Here is an 18,736-nt window from a genome sequence, read left to right on the forward strand (position 1 = left end):
AGGCAGCCCAGTGAAGATGTGAAGCGTATCTGATGTCAGCTGGGGAGAAAGCACAATGACGCCACTCTAAGTGTAATATGTTGGGTTACATTTATTAAGTAAAAGCAGCAAGGGTACTCACAAACATAGGTGAGATGAGAGCATGTATCATGTGTCACCAGGGAACTTCCAAGTCAGTCACTGTGTGCGGCTGTGTTGCGGAGCGGGTGGCATCGGCGGGAGCCGACGCTTCCTGTGTCTCTGTCACACTGGGAGCCGGGTCTGTGACGTCAATTCCGGATGGACGCTGGAACAGGTGGATGACGATACTTCCGGGTGCTGTGGGGAGCCAATAGGCGGCACTGATGGGCATTGGGTGGCACTGGGCATTGATGAGCGGCACTGATAGCCTGCACTGACTAGCCTCACTGTCACTGTTTAGTGACACTTAGTGCTGGCACTGGTGGCCCTTTATTGTAATTGGGGCACTGATGATCCGTGCCCTGATTACATGTCTCGATGTCCGCTGCGAGGAGATGCTGCAGATAGTTTCTCCTCGCCACACACTCTGTCAGTGTTAGGCAAGGAGAGGCGATTGCCAGCATTTCCGTGTTTACATGTGACCAGCTGTTATTGGACACAGCCTATCCCATGGTTAAAGAGCTGCGCCCTTGGCTCTTTCCAGAGATCGGGGTCGGCGTGGCCGTAAACGCCGGACTGCGTGCCCCCAAGAGCAGCCATTCTGGGATCACGTCGTCCAAGAGCAGCCGTTCTAGGACAACACCTTTTGGTAAAACTGCAATAAATGAGACTGTTGATTGGGGAGATTTCTTTATCATTTTGTGTTCTTTTTAATTATGTCCGCCTGAATTTTGTCTCCTTGTTCTTTCAGAGGAGAGTTTGCGCTGTGGCTGGACGGAGATCTCTACCACGGGAGAAGTCATTCGTGTAAAACCTTTGAAAATACTATACTTTCTAAGAAAGAAGATTTCATTGTCCAAGACATTGAAATTTGGGCATTCGAGTAAATATGTAAATAAATAGAGCACAGAATTATCTCCTCAACCCTGTACAGAAGAGAGGAGGAGAGACTCCATGTACTGCGGCTTACTAATATATACCCTTTTAATATATTTGTATTTTTGTTAATATTTAACCATAGTAATTTTTTATTTTTTTTCAGTAGTTATATCTATTTTCGGACATGAATATTGGGTGAAGCTGTAACTGTATGTTTTTGATGACTGTCGTAACTCTGTCACTTTCTCTGTCAGCGGCTCAAGTCTAGAAGGCTGTAGAAGGACACATATCACAAGCAGACTGCGGATATCTTCATGTAGTCAGCTGTGAGGTTATAACAGCTGTTGTATTGTTTCAAACCTTCCCCCAGAAAGGTATTTTTTTTTTTAGGAGCCAGGGTTTACCGACTTAAAGGATACCTCCACCTAGAAGGTATATTTTGGTTGTAGGTGGGCACTTATGTGTTGCATTTATCCACCTTCTTTGATCTCAGTGACTCCAGTAGCAAGACCTGCCAATTATATTCAATATGGCCAAACTTTCCTTCGTTAACAACCAATTGAAGTTGCCATCCTCTCACTGTGTTATTGTCCAGGTTATTTCATAATATATAGTGGAGAAACTTGCAAAGGAGCATGCAACCCTAGCCTGGCTTTTCAAAGGTCTTTTATTAAATCAACCCCAGTTATTAAACTCAGACTCTTTATCCCAGGAATGTCTTTACCTCTTTTTTCTTGGTTTTAGACGCTAGGAGCTGCAATGTCAGATGTTTCGTTGCCTGCTGGTGAATCGGAGAACACAAATTACCTGTTCAATTATAAAAGTATTCTAGGAGCTTTGTATTAGTATCCGGATGTTTGCAAGTGGGTTCCAGGAAGCATGGGGGCTCTTATGAATCTGGTGGTAGGATTGTTTCTGTGGGAACTTGCTTCATGGCAAGTAATGTTGAGAATATGCTTTAGTTTATTTTTTTTATGTAGCTATACCTTTTCAAAGGAAAGCTATAGGGAGATACACCTGGGAGAGGGCTGTAATTGCTGCTCTCCTGGAAATAATTGTCTGTCCTTTTTTTGCATGCTGGTGGCTTTAATTCTTCCTGTGGCGCTGACTCGGAGCAAGTTTGCAGATTAGGAATATAAGCATGAAGTAAGATCCCCTGACTTGCCTATTTGCTCTGGGTGTGTGTCTCAGAGTATCAAATCCATTGATTTAGCATGATGGCCAGGAAACTAGCATTTTCAGAATAAGAGTGGAGCAATGGCAGCCTCGTATTTCCCCGATATAGGTTAACTTTGTTAATTTAGGGCAAAGTATAAATCTCTTCCAGTAGACCACCCTCTGTTGATACTTACAAATTCTTACAATTTCCAAGCTAGAGCCCACACATGGGGCACAAAGTAATCTTCCTCCCATGACGCAGTTCTCATTACTCAAACGGCAGGGTTCTAGGCACAAACGTTTGATATGGTGGGTTCCTTAGACCTATGTCCTTAGTCCTTGGGCCCATGTGAGCTCAGACAATAAGCTCACACAGATCGTTTTACTAAGACTCTAGGCAGTAGGATCGAGGTTGGATATCAAGAGAAAAGACACAAGGGGGTGCCAACTAAGTGCAATAGTGGATATTTAATTGGATACAATGAACAGCCAAATGCAAATTTGGAAGGATAAAAACGGAGAAAGCTTATCTGCAAGCATATGGGTGTAACATGGCTGGTTTGCCTGGATGTAGCAGCTGACACTGTATTTGTCGATTGTGAAGCTGGTTCTGCCGATCTAGGAAGAACCTCTCTGGAGCGCAGTAGCCAGATGCAATGTCACGCAGCGTGCTGGCTGGTTGCTATCTTTTGGTTTGAGAAAGGAGACAATAGTAGAAACACGTTACCATAGCAAGCAGCTGGCCAGCATGACGTCACATCTGGCTCCTGCGCTCCAGGGTGGTTCTTCCTTCTCTGGGATAGGCAAAACCGGCTTACTCATTGACAAAGGTGTCAGCTGCTACATCTAGGTAGACCAGCCACATTACATCCATATGTTTGTAGATGAGCTTTCTCTATTTTTATCCTTGTGAGTTTGCATTTGGCTAATCATTGTATACAATTAAATGCACACTAATATTGCACTTAGTTGGCACCCCCTTGTGTCTTTTCTTTTGTGTTTCCAGAGATTTGTTCCTGTCTCAGGTGGAGCTGCCTGCTGAAGCAATTTATGGAACTTTATGAACAGATACAGAATAAATGGATCTGTATACTTTTGGATATATTTTTAGACTCTCCACTGTTGGGGGTGTATTTGGGGACAGTGTCTATAATCCCTTTCTTGTGCCATATGTAAACATACTTGCTATTTGGATATTAAGAGAGTCTGTTACTTTGCACTGAATAGAGTAATCAGTTTTGACCCGTTGCTAATAATTGAAATTGCTTGATGACTTTTAACTCCACAGTAATCTAGTGATAAGGACCCAAATTGATTTCCATATCTGCCTCTGAAACCAAATTATAGCATAGGGCTTCCCCAAAATCTAGAATAGTAGTCATCAGAAGGTGATTCCAATGGAGATGGAGGAGACGCAAACTACACCAAGGAAAGGCAGATGAAGCAGCCCATCTGTGCCTGCCCACACCAAAATATCGCTGCTTTAATGGCCTTGGAGCTTAAAAATTCATTAATTATTTTTGTATTTTGGTTCAGAGATCTGAACACAATGGGTTATTCATACCATACATAATGTTTCTAGACAGCGGGGGGAATACCACAAGCAGGAAAGTCTATTGTAGTTTTGTATCGGGTGCATATTTGTTGTACTTTTTAGTACCCAATCAAAATGGTTGATGTGTACAATAAGTAGACAGTATTGTAACTTGTATTTTTTGTGGAATATGCAATCTGTCATGTGACCTCAGAGGAGAAAAATAAAACAAGTCTAGGTTCTATCGGTAGCTGTATTGTAGAGAAATCTAAGCCTTTGTGCAATAACGGCTCAGCAGAACACTTTCAGTTACGAAGCTTCTATTCGGTGTTATGCGAGTACAGTTGCTGTTCTCAGTGTGACAGTGAGTTTATTTTCTCTGTGCTGAAGATTCAGCTGTTTGATAAACCTGTATATTATCTTGTAAATTTAATGTTGGAAAACGTAGCGTTGTTCTTTATAGAAACGTGTTCATTTGACGGGTTTGCTTATAGCACTTTAACTTATATTTTTTTGTTTCTTGGAACCAAGTACAAGCCAAATGGAATGGCTTTATGTAGGCTTCAGATATGGGCTTCAGATTCTGTTAGCTGGAAGTCTGAGTTTGATCTTTGTTTCCCAACGCTGGTCCTCTGAGACTGCTAACAAAGAGTAAGGTCAGAGTGGGCAAATCTTGTAATTGTCATCAGATAGTGAACTTTTTTTTACTGTTGTGATTTGGTGCGTGTGCAGTAAATGCAACAAAAAATAGCTGAAAGAGATATTTCCTTATGGACAAAACCTTTAACGGACCCAGGCTCAAAGACCATTGTCTTTATTAATGGAGATACTTCGGGAGAGTAGCTGAATTACAAGAACAGGGGCAAAAAATTGTTCTTGGCAGCCAAACAAGTCTTCTTTTCTTTTTCTTTTTTTTTATGGCAACATTTCTCCAGCTTTTGTTTTCGTTCTGCCCTAGGCTTTGTGAATTGGTTCCAGATTGAAATGTGCAAATTGTATTAACCCTTTTGAAGGGGCAAAAAACCTCAATGTGACTGTAATGTCCAAAAATCACTCGGGCACTTGTGAAACCGATTGTTTAACTACATACATTTTTAAACACAAAGGTTTGATCAGGTCCCCCAATAAACAAATGCTTCATTTGCAAATGAGGCCTTGGTCACACCAGTCTAGGGGAGACATGGTGGCAGAAATGATACCAGAAGATCACTCTCCACACCCACAAGTGCAAAGATGAATTCTCATGGAAACCTGTGGTTTGCTGGTATCAGATTTGATTTTTACCACAGGAAATAGATGCTTCAGTTATAAAGATCTACGTAAAACATCTGTGCAAACCTGCCCTAAAGTTAGAGCATCAAACATCTTTGACAATTGCAGCAATATGAAATTTTTAAGTGGTAGAGCTGTGAGATCCAATCATATGTAGAGGTGCATTTCCTGCCCATGTAACAAGGCCACAGAGCTTGCCCTAGAAATTTTTAGCACAACTGGGACTGACTAGTGTGAGAAATATTTTGCTAAGAGGCATGTAGTGTCTTTTCTGTGTGTAATCTGTCAGCAGACCCATCCGATGGTATGCCGGCAGATTTCACAGTGACAAGTGTTAAAGCATCTGTTACAGATTAAAGGCTCTGTTAAACTCCGATATTAAAAGCGACCTGTCTGACTATCCTTAAAATGCATGTTCTTTACATTATGCAGATAAGATATTTGGTGTGAACAGAAAAGGTATAAACTATGGTGCTGCTGTGCCCCCCCTAGAAAACAAGTGCTGGGTGAGAAGATGAGGTCAATATAAAAGTGACTCAAAGGAAGGTGACAGCTCCCCTAAAAATGTCTTGAGCAAACCTAATGCAAAGAAAGGACAAAACGAAAAGAGGGAGCCTCTATCAAGTGTAAACTGTGCAAACAAGCATGAAATATTGCTAAGGTAATGCACTCACATCCAGTGAAGAAAGGATCAGCATGTCATCCATAGAGGAGTTGTCATCCATAGAGGAGTTGTCATCCATAGAGGAGTTGTCATCCATAGAGGAGTTGTCATCCATAGAGGAGTTGTCATCCATGGCAGAGATCGGCAGGCAAGCGGCTGGTGTGTGCAGTTTGGCCAGAAAGTTGCTGGGTAGATGTGAAGAGAGCCGCTGTAGCTCAAGCAGCCCGGCTTGTATGGTGGCTTCTATAGAGGCTCTCTTCACATCTACCCAGCAGCTTCCTGGCCAAACTCTTCACACGCCAGCCTCTTGCCTGCCAATCTCTGCCATTGATGACAACTATATGGATGACATGCTGATCCTTTCTTCACTGGATGTGAGGGCATTACCTTACCAATATTTCATGCTAGTTTGCATGGGTTACATTCTGATGGAGGCCCTCTTTTCATCTTTTCTATGGCTTTATAATTTAATATAATTATGTTTGCATAATTGGTTACTGTATAAGTCTGGCATATATGCCCTACTTATCTGGCTACACATGAACATAGCTTTTGTTGGTTACTATGATATAAAAACTGCATGGTCTCTATGCATTGCCTAGGCCAATGGTCCCAGCTGTGGCCCTCAAGACAAAAATGGTAACACAGACATTTGGAATGTGTATGCCAACCATTTTCCTTGCATCCACCTTTACATGCATAGAGGAATAAAAGACAAAGCACAAATGAATCTTACACTGACTCAAACTTTGCCTATAAACTCGTGTACACTGTCCTTGACAATGCATGTTTTCTCCACTGCCAGAACCTGTGTAAGGTCCTTGTCACACTGGTGACTCTGCTGCTGGTGATGTCCTTCTTGGTGAATGTTGCTTCCTCACTGGCCAAAAAGTCACAGAATCTCCCTCCAGGCATAGTGACATTGCACTGGTCCAATCAGCAAGGGTGTGACACGAGAAGGAGGTGAATGGTCGGTTAGCAAATTTGTCATTGGCACATTCTCTCCAGCAACAGAACTGCTAGTGTGACACCCTAAAAGTCTATGACAAGAACTGAAGCACTGTTAAATGGCCTTGAGGGCTGCAAACATGGCTAGACGGCAAATACTTATCAGGCTTAAAAGTTCCACTAGAGAACATGACAATGCAAAATGTTCTCCCGATGTGACCAATCCTACCATTTATTTAATTGTGTTAATTGCTGGATGTTCTTTAACTTGTACCTATTCAATTTTCAAAAGCGCAATTAGAAAATTCTGCATGTCTAGCAAGTATAGAATGCAACCCACACTGATAAGCCTTAAAGCCCGTCACTGGAAGACAATATGCTTCATGGAACAGAGCTTGAAGGAAGAACTGTCTGTGCTGTACAGGGCTTGTGTTGTCTTGTAAGATGTCCTGTCTCAGGTGGTGCTCTCTTGGGTCAGCCTGAGTAGATTTGCCCCTTGGTTGATTCCTGCTCCATGGAGCAACCTGGAAATGTTGCGGCCTAACAATGCTTCCTGTGTACCTGCTGTAGCGGGCTATGTGAGTGGTGTGGCTCTCTCTGGTGGTACAATGAAGCAGGAAATTCTTGGCTACTCAACCAGACCCTGATGCTTAAAAGCATGAATCTGAACAGTCCTTCTTTCAAAGTACACTTTTATAGATGTGGTCTGATGAGCTGGATGTTGCTTGCCTAGATCTGGGTTAGCTTATACAGTTTTATATAACAGGGAGTTGAAGGTGACACTTATACTAGTCCTAGAGTGCCACCATACTGTGCAGAGGTAAGCATCCACAAAGTAGTAATGATAAAGGGTGTTGGGATAAATTTACAATCAAAATATATAATGTATTTATCGGGGTATTGCTCGCTCCGGCGTATATCGCTCACCCCTAAAGTGGACCCGCATTCCTGTAAAAAAAACAAACATTTTAGTACTTACAGTTTTGGTGTCTTGCGCGGCGGCCTCGTCGGGTCCGGCGTCCGTCTGCGGCTTTGGGTGTCCTCTTCTTCGGGTCCGGTGTCATCCCCGCTTTCCCGCGCCGAGTTTGAACACTGCGCCGGCATATACCAAGCGCAGTACACTCGTGTATAGTCGTGCAGGCTCGGCTCCTCTCGCGCTCACGTCCTGTACGTCCAGGACGTGAGCCCGAGAGGAGCCGAGCCTGCCCGACTATACACGAGTGTACTGCGCTCGGTATATGCCGGCGCAGTGTTCAAACTCAGTGCGGGAAAGCGGGTATCGGCGTATATCGCGCACCCACGATTTTGCCCTGATTTTCAGGGCAAAAAAGTGCGCGGTATACGCCGATAAATACGGTATATATAAAAAAGATTACATTTTAATATTGCCACACTTATTTGAATATACACTACTATGTTTATAATGTGCCCTAAAATGTTTGATCCATTCATATTTACATGATCATAAAGGTGTCTCCATAGTGGTGTCTTTTCATAGAAGCATCCACACCCGCAGTTGTGAATGGGGATATCTATTGTGATAGTATGAAAATGTAATCAGTAGGACTGGCCATGTTCTATGTATGAAAGGAAATCTTGCTATTGAACATTGTTTGCTGTTTAAGTCGGTGTATATTCAAATGTGTTGTGGTTAGATATATATAGATATATATCTATATATATCTATCTAATATAAAATAAAATCTCATGCATCTGTGTTGATTATAAATGTATGCACGAGAAGGTCCCCCTTATCATTCGTACTTCATGGAAGCTTAGATCTGGGTTTACAAGTAGAGCACCTGAAAACCTTTTAGGTTATATATGAGTATAAAAAAATAATAAAAAATCCAAAAAGAAGTTGACGCTTTGGAAACAAAGGGAAGACACCTTATCTGTACCGTGCTAATGCTGAATGTGAATAGATATACAGGGCATAACCTTTCTGTGTACATAGCGCTATATTCCTGCTAGATCTGGTATGTAGAATAAATGTAAATATATTGGCCTCTCTCCCCTCTGGTCTTCCACAGCACTATTATTGTCTTTGTGGATTTAAGACTATTACTAATCCTGTAATGGATTTTAAGTACTATAAGGTCATAGTGATATGATTATAAATATATGTATAAATATATATAGACAATAAATACATGTACAATATTGCCAGAAGTCTGGGATTTTTATTGTGTGTGTGTGTGTGTGTGTGTGTGTGTTTGCTTTGTGGCAACATAATGACTGATGCCATTCCTTGCTGACCACTCTCAGGCCCCGTACACACGACCGAGGAACTCGACGTGCCAAACACATCGAGTTCCTCATCAAGTTCAGTGTGGAAGCCGCCGAGGAACTCGGCTGGCCGACTTTTCCCATTGACTAACGAGAAAATAGAGAACATGTTCTCTTTTCGGCCCGACGAGTTCCTCGACGGGTTCCTCACTGAAAAGCCTGTCAATCAGTGTACACACGACCGAGTTTCTCGGCAGAATCCAGCTCTGACCGAGTTTCTGGCTGAATTCTGCCGAGAAACTTGGTCGTGTGTATGGGGCCTCATAGTACTTTCTTTTTGGCAAAGCTTAAAGCGTCACTAAAGGATTTTTTTTTTAGCTAAATAGCTTCCTTTACCTTACTGCAGTGCTGGTTTCATGTCCTCATTGTTTGTTTTTGCTCTGATGTTGCTGTAATCCTTCTCTGTTGTGAACCCTTCCTGGTTGTCTGTTTCCTGATGAAAAAAGTAATGGGAGCTTTCTCTCTGTGGTCACTAATCAAGGAGGTGTGATTACTGTGTGTCTAAAACCCCTCAACACCAATCAGTTTTGTTTTACAAACCATCACTGCCCTGTATTGGCTCTGAGTCTCTGTACATCACAGAACCAGGAAACATCATGCAAAAACGAAACTGAAACTGTAGGTACATTATATGATTGATTTTTATCTATTTTTAATTATTTTTAAAAGGAATCAGTTAACTATTATGTCTCTATACCCTGTAAACAGTAATTTCAGCAAAAAAAAATGTTTCCTTTAAAGTGGAGGTTCACCCGGAAATAACATTTTTTACCCTTAGATTGATGCTCATTTTGTCTAGGGGAATCGGCTAGTTTTTTTAAAATCAAAGCTGTACTTACCGTTGTAGAGAGCGATCTTCTCCGCCGCTTCCAGGTATGGGCTGCGGGACTGAGCGTTCCTATTTTGATTGACAGTCTTCCGACAGGCTTCCGACGGTCGCATCCATGGCGTCACGATTTTCCGAAAGTAGCCGAACGTCGGTGCGCAGTATAGAGCCGCACCGACGTTCGGCTTCTTTCGGCTACTCGTGACACGATGGATGCGACCGTCGGAAGCCTGTCGGAAGCCTGTCAATCAAAATAGGAACGCCCAGTCCCGAAGACCATACCCGGAAGCGGCGGAGAAGATCGCCCTCTACAACGGTAAGTACAGCTTCGATTTTAAAACAACTAGCCGATTCCCCTAGACAAAATGAGCATCCATCTAAGGCAGTGGTTCTCAACCTGGGGGTCGGGACCCCCTCGGGGGTCAAATGACGATTTGCCAGGGGTCACCGAATCCTGGGCTGTTCCTGAAGCCCGCGCTGCTCTCCCAGCCTTTTCACGGCCACCCAGCAGGGCTGTTCCTGGAGCCCACATTCGCCCACTCAGTTTCTTCGCAGCCGCCCATTCTGTTCACAGCATGGTTGGGGGGCAGAGACTAGAGGACAGCTGACTGGTGAGGAATGTGAAGTGGGAGGGGCTGGAGGAGACCCTATCTCCTGATTTCAGCATAGGTGTCACTGCTATGAGACACTTGAACCTGAAGACACAGTGAGTAACCATTAAAAGTCCCTATGACAGTTCTCAGATCAGCAGATGACCTTGATCAAGAGCACCTAAGTTGGCTGATCAGAACTCTCCCCAGCACTACCACTCATCCCAACTCCCCACCAAGGAGTAAGAGAAGGAGTAAAAATAGAGAATACATGGAAGGAAAAGGAAAAGAGGGGGAGGAACAAAGAAAAGGGGAGAGAAAGAATAAGAGAAAGAACAAGAAAGATGGCAAAAAAAAAAGAAATTAGGATAGAGAGAGATAAAAAAAGAACAAAGAGAAAGAGTGGTACATCCTAAAATGTACCATAAGGGGATTTAATACTGTACGAGTGGAAGGGAGCGCTAAATGTCTGTGGGTTAGGGGTGAAAATTACTTGTCTTGCCTTGGGTGCTGACAACCCACGCTACAATTTCTTTTACTGTTGGGGGTCCCCACAACTTGGGAAATGTTATCAAGGGGTCACGGCACTAGAAAGTTGAGAACCACTGATCTAAGGGTAAAACATTTTTTATGGGTGAACTCCCACTTTAAGGCTGGGTTCACACTGATCCTACTTTGCTCTGCGACATCAGTCCTACATTGGTCCGACATTCATCCGACTTGAATGAACAGGATACTACTTTGCCCGACTTTGTGATAGTCTGACTTGTTCTTTGACCAATCAAAACAATGCCAGTGTGAGATAAATTCCTTTTACTGCTTTTGTAATCATCATGTCGGATGTCAAAAGTCAGATGTAAGGACAAGGATCCTTCTTTGGTCCGACTTCAATGATATTCAATGGGCTAAAGTAGGGTCAAAGTTGGACCAAATTAGTACAGGGAGCATTTTCAAAGTCCGACCGACTTGTGTCGGACCAGTTAAGACGACTCTCATAGGGAAACATTGATTTTCACACGTCATGCGACATGAGCTCCCAATGTCGGAGCGTTTGTCAGACCAGTGTGAACCCGGCCTTATTGAACAAGCTAAAGTTAGAAGTTGATTGGCTACCATGCACAGCTGCACCAGATTTTGCACTCTCCACTTTTAGTAAATCCACCCCAATAGGTTCTCCCTTCATCAATTGTCCTTGGATAAGATTCAATCACAGAAAATTGAGAATGGGGGAATTTTTTTTTTAAATGCACTAGAGAAGTACTGTAGTTCTCCATGTAGCCATTAAACACCGTAACATACCACAGATTACATAAAATAAATGGCACCATAGTATAAAATCCCACATTTTTGACTTGAGCCTACATACTGTATATACAATACTTTGTATCCTTCTACGAGCCAGTGTGATCCTTGCTGTCAGTCAGTTCAGGACATGCTCTTATAAATGAAGAGTGGAAATCTTCAGCAGGTGGATCTATATACAGTACAGAGATGGTAAAGCAGCTGCAGCATTGATGACCTGACATCCAAGAGGACCTTCCAATGACGTGAAAGGAAAACAGGTGATCGGCTGTATGAAAGACAACACCAGGAAAAACTGCACCCAATTGATTTAACTCGTTCAAAGTGTACACAGAGCCAGAGATGGCCTAAACTATAACCATCCAGAAGATGCATTCCCTGGTTGTACAGTACAGGGTACAGGCTTCTTTGCATCATTAGAGAGAGTTGGGCTTCTTGCACACTGCAGTTCGAAAAAGCTCAGTACAGCTTATTTCTTTTACTGAGCTAAAATACAGCCCATTCATTGTAATGTGCCTATGCACACAGGCATGTAAACAAGCGCCGTGTATTCTTCAGTTAAAAAAAAAAATCTGTATTTTCGGTCAGTAATTTATGCCTCATGCTCGCAACTGCGTGCATTTCCATTAACATTCCTCTCGTGCTGAGAGAAGCTTGCTTTCTTTTATGGAAGTTCCTTTACCCATCACCTCAGTCAGGATTGTCCTTCCTTATGCCACGTACAGACGGTCGTTTTTTGTGATGAAAAAAAACGTAATTTTTAAAAACATCATTTAAAATGACCGTGTGTGGGGAAAACGTTGTTTTATGTCTTCTGAAAAACGACAAAAAAAAATTCGAACATGCTTCAATTTTTTTGTGTCGTTTTTCAAAACGTCGTTTTTTGTGTCATTTAAAATGATAGTGTGTGGGCAAAACGACGTTTAAAACAACGTTTTTAAACCCGCGCATGCTCAGAAGCAAGTTATAAAGCGAGCTTGAATGGAACAGAGTGCTGTCGTACGTGCTGAACGTAACCGTGCTTTGCTAGAGCATTTTGAAAAAACGATGGTGTATAGGCAACGTTGTTTTTTAAAATGAAGTTTGAAAACGTTGTTTTATTTCATCACAAAAAACGACCGTGTGTACGCGGCATTAGGCCTGATTCACACCTATGCAGATTTGCACTCAGAACGTGTTCCATAGGAAACCATGTTAAATGATCTGTAGTGCAAATATCCAAAAAGCACTAGAAATGCATAGGTGTGACTCAGGCCTTATGTCAGGGGTAGGCAACCTCGGCCCTCCAGCTGTGGTGAAACTACAAATCCCGTCATTGTCAGGGTCTTGCAATGTCTCATGGGACTTGTAGTTTGAAAACAGCTTGAGGGCCAAAGTTGCCTTCCCCTGCCTTATGGCTTGCTCTGAACTATCCTAAAGAAATGTATCTTCACTTCAGAAACTGACACTTTTAGGTAATTGGATTCACACCTTGTGCCTACCAAAGGTTCCTGCAAAGCAGGGCTGGACTGGGACAAAAATTTGGCCCTGGACTTCATCCAGACTGGCCCACTTTGACGGGTCTCTCCCATGGCGGCCGGAAAACTCCCGCACCCCACCCCCCCTGCCACCCAAGCCCCCTCTCCCCCTTTACTAGCCACTGTACTTTATTAGAGTATAATACCTGGTACTGGTACTCTTATAGGCAGTACCAGTGGGGAAGCTAGACATTATTTCACCCGGGGCAAAGAATCCGTTTGGTGCCCCCCTTATGGGACAAGATTAGGCAGAAGTGAGAAACTCCCAGGCCATAGCTGTTGAGTCAGCTGTCTGTCCCCTCCCCCCATGCTTCTCTGTCGTCCCCCCTGCTCCTCTGGTCCTCCCCTGCTTCTCTGTTACCCCCAGGTGAGCGCTGCAGGGAGGGAGAGGAGGTGAGCGCTGCAGGAAGGGAGAGACAGAGGAGTGGAGGGGGCGGCGATTCCGCTGTCACTGAAGCTGGCCCACCGGGAAACTCCCTGCAGTCCCAATGGCCAATCCATCCCTGCTGCAAAGGTATCCTTGCCTCTTGCTCCACTATTGTTAGGTGGATCAGACATGTTCTCAATAAGACCTACAGTCTAAGGCTAGGTTCACACCTATGTGTTTTTTTTAGTGCAGTCTGCAGAAGCACATTATGGTCCATTTAATATGGTTTCCTATGGTACATGTTCACATCTATGCGTTTTTTAGCCACTGCGTTTTTGGAAAGGTCAGGGACTTTTTTTTTTTCCTGCAGCGGATTGCGTTTTGCGTGTAATAGACTTCAATTGACCCGTACCAAAAACGCAAGTGTTATGTTTTTACATGCGGTTTGCGTTTTTTTTTCTTCCTTCTCCGGTTATTAAAGGGGTTGTAAAGGTAATTTTTTTCCCCCTAAATAGCTTCCTTTACCTTAGTGCAGTCCTCCTTCACTTACCTCATCCTTTGATTTTTCTTTTAAATGTCCTTATTTCTTCTGAGAAATCCTCACTTCCTGTTCTTCTGTCTGTAACTCCACACAGTAATGCAAGGCTTTCTCCCTGGTGTGGAGTGTCGTGCTTGCCCCCTCCCTTGAGGGGGCAGGAGAGTCAGGACTCCTACTAACACACAGCTCTTTTCTCTATCTGCAACATAGAGACATTGGTGCACAAACATGGGGCTGACAGTGGTAGAGTTAAAAATGTCCCTGCAACTGTGGTGTCACTGAAAGGGGAAAAAAGTGCTCCTGTGTCTCTGGTGTTGCCAAGAAGAAAAATGGCCCTTCATCGGTGGTTTCACTGGAGGAAAAACAAAATGTACCGGTGTTTGTGGTGTCACTGGAAGGCAAAAATGTCCTTGGACCAGGAGTGTCACTAGAAGGAAGAAAATGTCCCTGTAACAGTGGTGTTGCTAAGAGCAAATATGGAGCTGCATGAATGGAAGGATGTACTGGAAATGGAGAGAGTCCAGAGAAGGGCAACAAAGCTAATAAAGAGACTAAAGGATATTAGTTATGAGGAAAGGTTACAAGCACTGAACTTGTTCTCTCTCGAGAAGAGATGCTTGAGAGGGGATATGATTTCAATGTACAAATACCGTACTGGTGACCCCACAATAGGAATAAAACATTTCTGTGAAAGGGAATTTAAAAAGATTCACAGCCATTCACTAAAATGTGAGGAAAATCGATTTAACCAGAAACTGTGTAGAGGTTTTTTTGCGGTAAGAATGTGAAATTCTCTTTCACAAGCAGTGGTTTCAGCAGGGAGCATCGATCATTTCCAAAAACTATTAGGCACCTAAACGACCATAACATACAGGAATATACAATGTAATACTGACAAAAGCTGTCAGGGAAATGGCCGTGGAAGTACTGGCAATCTTGCCAGTAGAAGAAATGGCCAAAGGCTGTGTCAGGGAAATGGCCGTGGAAGTACTGGCAACCTTGCCAGTAGAAGAAATGGCCGAAGGCTTTTTCAGGGAAATGGCTGTGGAAGTACTGGCAATCTTGCCAGTAGAAGAAATGGCCGCCAGAGGCACATCATGTGACAGGTGGATCCCCCTGCTGGTCTATAAAAGGCTGCCACTGTCTGACCCAAATTGCTGGATTGTCGTCAGCTTCCTGTGTTCCTGTGTCTGTTTACCTTGTAACTCCTGGCTTAACCTCTGCTTTTGGCTTGACCTGTGATCCCGATTATCTCCTCACTCTGACCTTGGCTTGGCTGACTATTCTTTCGATCCATTGCCCACTGATTATGACCCAGCTTGCTCCTGTTTGCTCTTGGACTGTCTCCTGGTATATGACCTCTGGCTTGGCTGCGAACCCTGCTCCTGGTTTACCCTGCAAACGCTTACTCAGGACTTTTTCTTGCATGGCTACTGACATTATTACCCAGCGCACCCCAGCTACATTCTGCTTACCAGCCTGTTGCAGCACTACTGGCAACCCGTGCACCTTTGGGCACCATATTCCCTGTATCACTCCCAGGGGAGCGCTGCACTTAGCCGCAAGGGGCGCCCTCTCTGCCACTCGGCCTCACATCAGAGACTTGACAAAAGTGCATACACAGGTGTCTTTTTGTTCAACCTTACCAACTATGTAATGTCAATGGGGGAAAATATTACCAGTGGTGTCAGTTTAAGGGTGACACAGAAGTAAGGCCCCTTTCAGACGTCCGCTCCGCCTGTCCGTTATTACAAGTCCGTTAACGGACTTGTAATACATCCCTATGGGATCGCGTCCGTTAGCGGATGGAGCATCCGCTAGTGTCCGCGTCCGTCGGGATCCGGTTTTCGGACGGAAGAAACCCCTATTTTTCTTCCGTCCGGCGGAACGGAACGGATGCAGACGGACAGACGGTCCGTCTGCATCCGGTTCCCCATAGGGCAGAGCGGAGCTGAGACAGGGCGGTCCCTGCACTGTGTGCGGGGACCGCCCTATCCGCCGACAGCTCAGCGGGGATCCCCGCTGAGCCGACGGAGACACACGGAGCGGACCCAGAAACGGTCCGCTCCGTGTGAAAGAGCCCTAACACGCAAAAGCCCCTTCCCTTACAGAGCTCTACCGTCAAGTCCCCCCCAGTACAGAACTCTTCCATCTTCCCAATATAAAGTTACACAGAGAAGAGCAGCTACTCACCCAGTCCTCAGTGCCTGGAGACTGGGCTTTGCTGTCATGGTGACGGTAAAGGAGCGCACTGTGTGAGGCGCGCTGTCACTTGTAGACACAGAAGCCGGCAGAGGAAGCGAGTAGAACTTCATATACTAGCTTCTGTGTTTACAAGACCGGGGGAGCACAAGGCAGTGCCTGAGGTGACTCTGCACATACTTCTGTGTTTTGGAGTCACTTCTACCAGTGAGGTGCAAGGGAATAGAACAGCTGAAGCTCCCAGCATACCCCCACTTCACATATCAACACTGCGCCCAGGACACATGCCCCTCCCCCCAACTTGTCCCCGACCTCCCTGTAGTAATGTAAGGGTTGATGGAAGTGTTTTGGATGTGAATATACTTGGGCTGACTTTGCTTTGGTTTTTATTTTTGTGAATGGGTCTCACATAGGGTCAGCATTAAGAATACAGAGAGAAAGACGTTTGGACAGTACAATTATTTACCTCAGTAATGTTACACCCCCTTCCTTAAAGGCCATTTTTAGTTGTATTAGCAGCAGTAAATCTTAGGCTGTCAGCTGATAGGCCTCTACACTTTCGGCACTGTGCCTAAAAATAGAGAGCAACTGAGCATGTGCAGAGCAGGGTGAGACAGTGTGTTGCTAAGTTGTATACAGTATAGGCACTTACTCTTAATGTATGACATAGCTATACCTGCAGAAGGGGACAGTATGAGGTGATCTAGCAGGACTTAGTGGTTATTAAAGTGGAAATTTTGTCAGAAAACTGTCTTTTTGTTTTATTATTTACCACAAAAGGAAAATCTTTTAGAAAAACAAACTTTCCCTTTCTTTCTATAGCAGTAGGGGGTGTCATACTCATAGGAACAAGGGTGGCGTATACATTATTTTGGGGGGATGTCCTGGAGGATTAAATGTCTTCATTAAAGCTTGAATGAATATTTGTACAAAGATTCTTATCTGTCCATTAATTCGAAAGTAGTTAAAAGCAAACATTGTTTAAAAAAAAACAAAAAACTATTTCGTGTTTTTTTTGTGCGTCGAAATTGCATACAGACAATCGGAATTTCCGACAAGGACTTTTTGTCGGAAAAAATTGAGAACCAGCTCTCAAATTTTTGTTGTCGGAAATTCTGACAGAAAAAGTCAAGTGGAGCCTACACACGGTCGGAATTTCTGACCACAAGCTCACATCAAACTTTCTAATCAGAAATTCCGACCGTGTGTACGTGGAATAAGGCCTCGTGTACACTGCTGCTGGTAAACAGACATTTGGGCATTTTTTTGGGCATTTTTTTCAACTGCTCCTGAACTCTCCTCTGTTATCTTATCAGTACATGTACACAGGATTGTTTATAGTCGTTTCTAGGCAGTTGAGTTTAAAGGCTTTTTCTGAAACCCCAAAAAATGCGTCCAGAAGCTGTGTTTAGAGGCATTTCAAGCTCCAAACGCAAGTAAACGCGGTAACTCGCCTTTAGCAGCGTTTAATTTACAGACGTTTTTAATTATAACAAAAAAAAATTCAAACTCTTCTAGACACAAACGTGGCATGTAAACGCGGATAAACGTCAGTTTTTAGACGACGGTTTCTAGCTGTCAAGTTAAATCGTTCAGAAGAGGTTGAACAACGTCCCGTGTACATGAAGCCTAAGATGGCAGTTTCCTTGGCTGTAAAGGATAGGAGGGTTTAGTTCTGCTTTAAGATCTTAAAGGGGTTGTGAAGGTACATGTTTTTCTTTCTCGTACATCACGGGACACAGAGCGGCATATTCATTACTATGTGGGTTATATGGAGTACCTTCAGGTGATGGACACTGGCAATCTCAAACAGGAAGTGCCCCTCCCTATATAACCCCCTCCCATAGGAGGAGTACCTCAGTTTTTTCGCCAGTGTCTTAGGTGTTGGTCATGGAATAGCTTGCCTCCATATCCTTAGGATTTTGGCAGGCTAACCGGATCTGTCCAGAGTGCCTCAGTGCCGAAGTGGACAGTACCCGGGCCCCAAAATCCGTGGGGTTTCGCCTATAATGCCCTCTCTGGAGGGCTGGACCCTGGGCCCAGGACTTGGAGCCTTTTTTCCAAAGCCAAAAGTACCCTGTTTGCCGGGGTGCTATATAGGTCCAGGACAGCGGTTCCTTCCAGGACCCCAGTGCCTGATGGTCTACTACACTACCCACGGAGATGGGAGAAGATTGGACTGTGTTTGCTTGCAAACGTCCTGCGGCATGGAGCAGGTAAGTGGGGAGCCTGCGGAACTTGGTTCGACAGCGGGCTCCCCAGGGGTGATCAAAAAAGGGGGGTAGCCTGAGTATGCTCTGCATGGGCACCTTGGTCACTATGTCTGTGTGTAGACAGGATAATCTGATTTCCCCCCCCCATCTCTGGTTCCCCTGTCCAAGTGAATCCTTTGCTGGCTACCTGCTGCCCTGCTGGTCAGATAGGGTCGTTTTTGCAGACCTATTCTGGACTAAAAAACTGAGTCCTGAGAGTCTCTGTTGTGTCCTACCTGTCCGGGGGTTCAAATTTGCCGCCCTGCAGCCGTCGGCAC

At 44.2% G+C, this 18,736-nt stretch overlaps 1 protein-coding gene across 4 annotated transcripts in view; it reads left to right on the top strand.

The window, feature by feature from the left end:
* OXR1 (oxidation resistance 1) overlaps positions 1 to 2,587 on the top strand; it is a 199,356-nt gene extending 196,769 nt beyond the window's left edge. For all 4 annotated transcript variants that reach the window (XM_040354844.1, XM_040354845.1, XM_040354847.1 and 1 more), the window contains one exon: positions 872 to 2,587. In XM_040354844.1, the coding sequence (XP_040210778.1) occupies positions 872 to 1,007 (136 nt within the window). In that variant the 3' untranslated portion in view covers positions 1,008 to 2,587. The remainder of the gene's footprint in view (positions 1 to 871) is intronic.
* The last annotated feature ends 16,149 nt before the right edge of the window (positions 2,588 to 18,736 follow it).

Source organism: Rana temporaria, chromosome 5 (genome assembly GCF_905171775.1).
Source record: "Rana temporaria chromosome 5, aRanTem1.1, whole genome shotgun sequence".
Classification (NCBI taxonomy): Eukaryota; Metazoa; Chordata; class Amphibia; order Anura; family Ranidae; genus Rana; species Rana temporaria.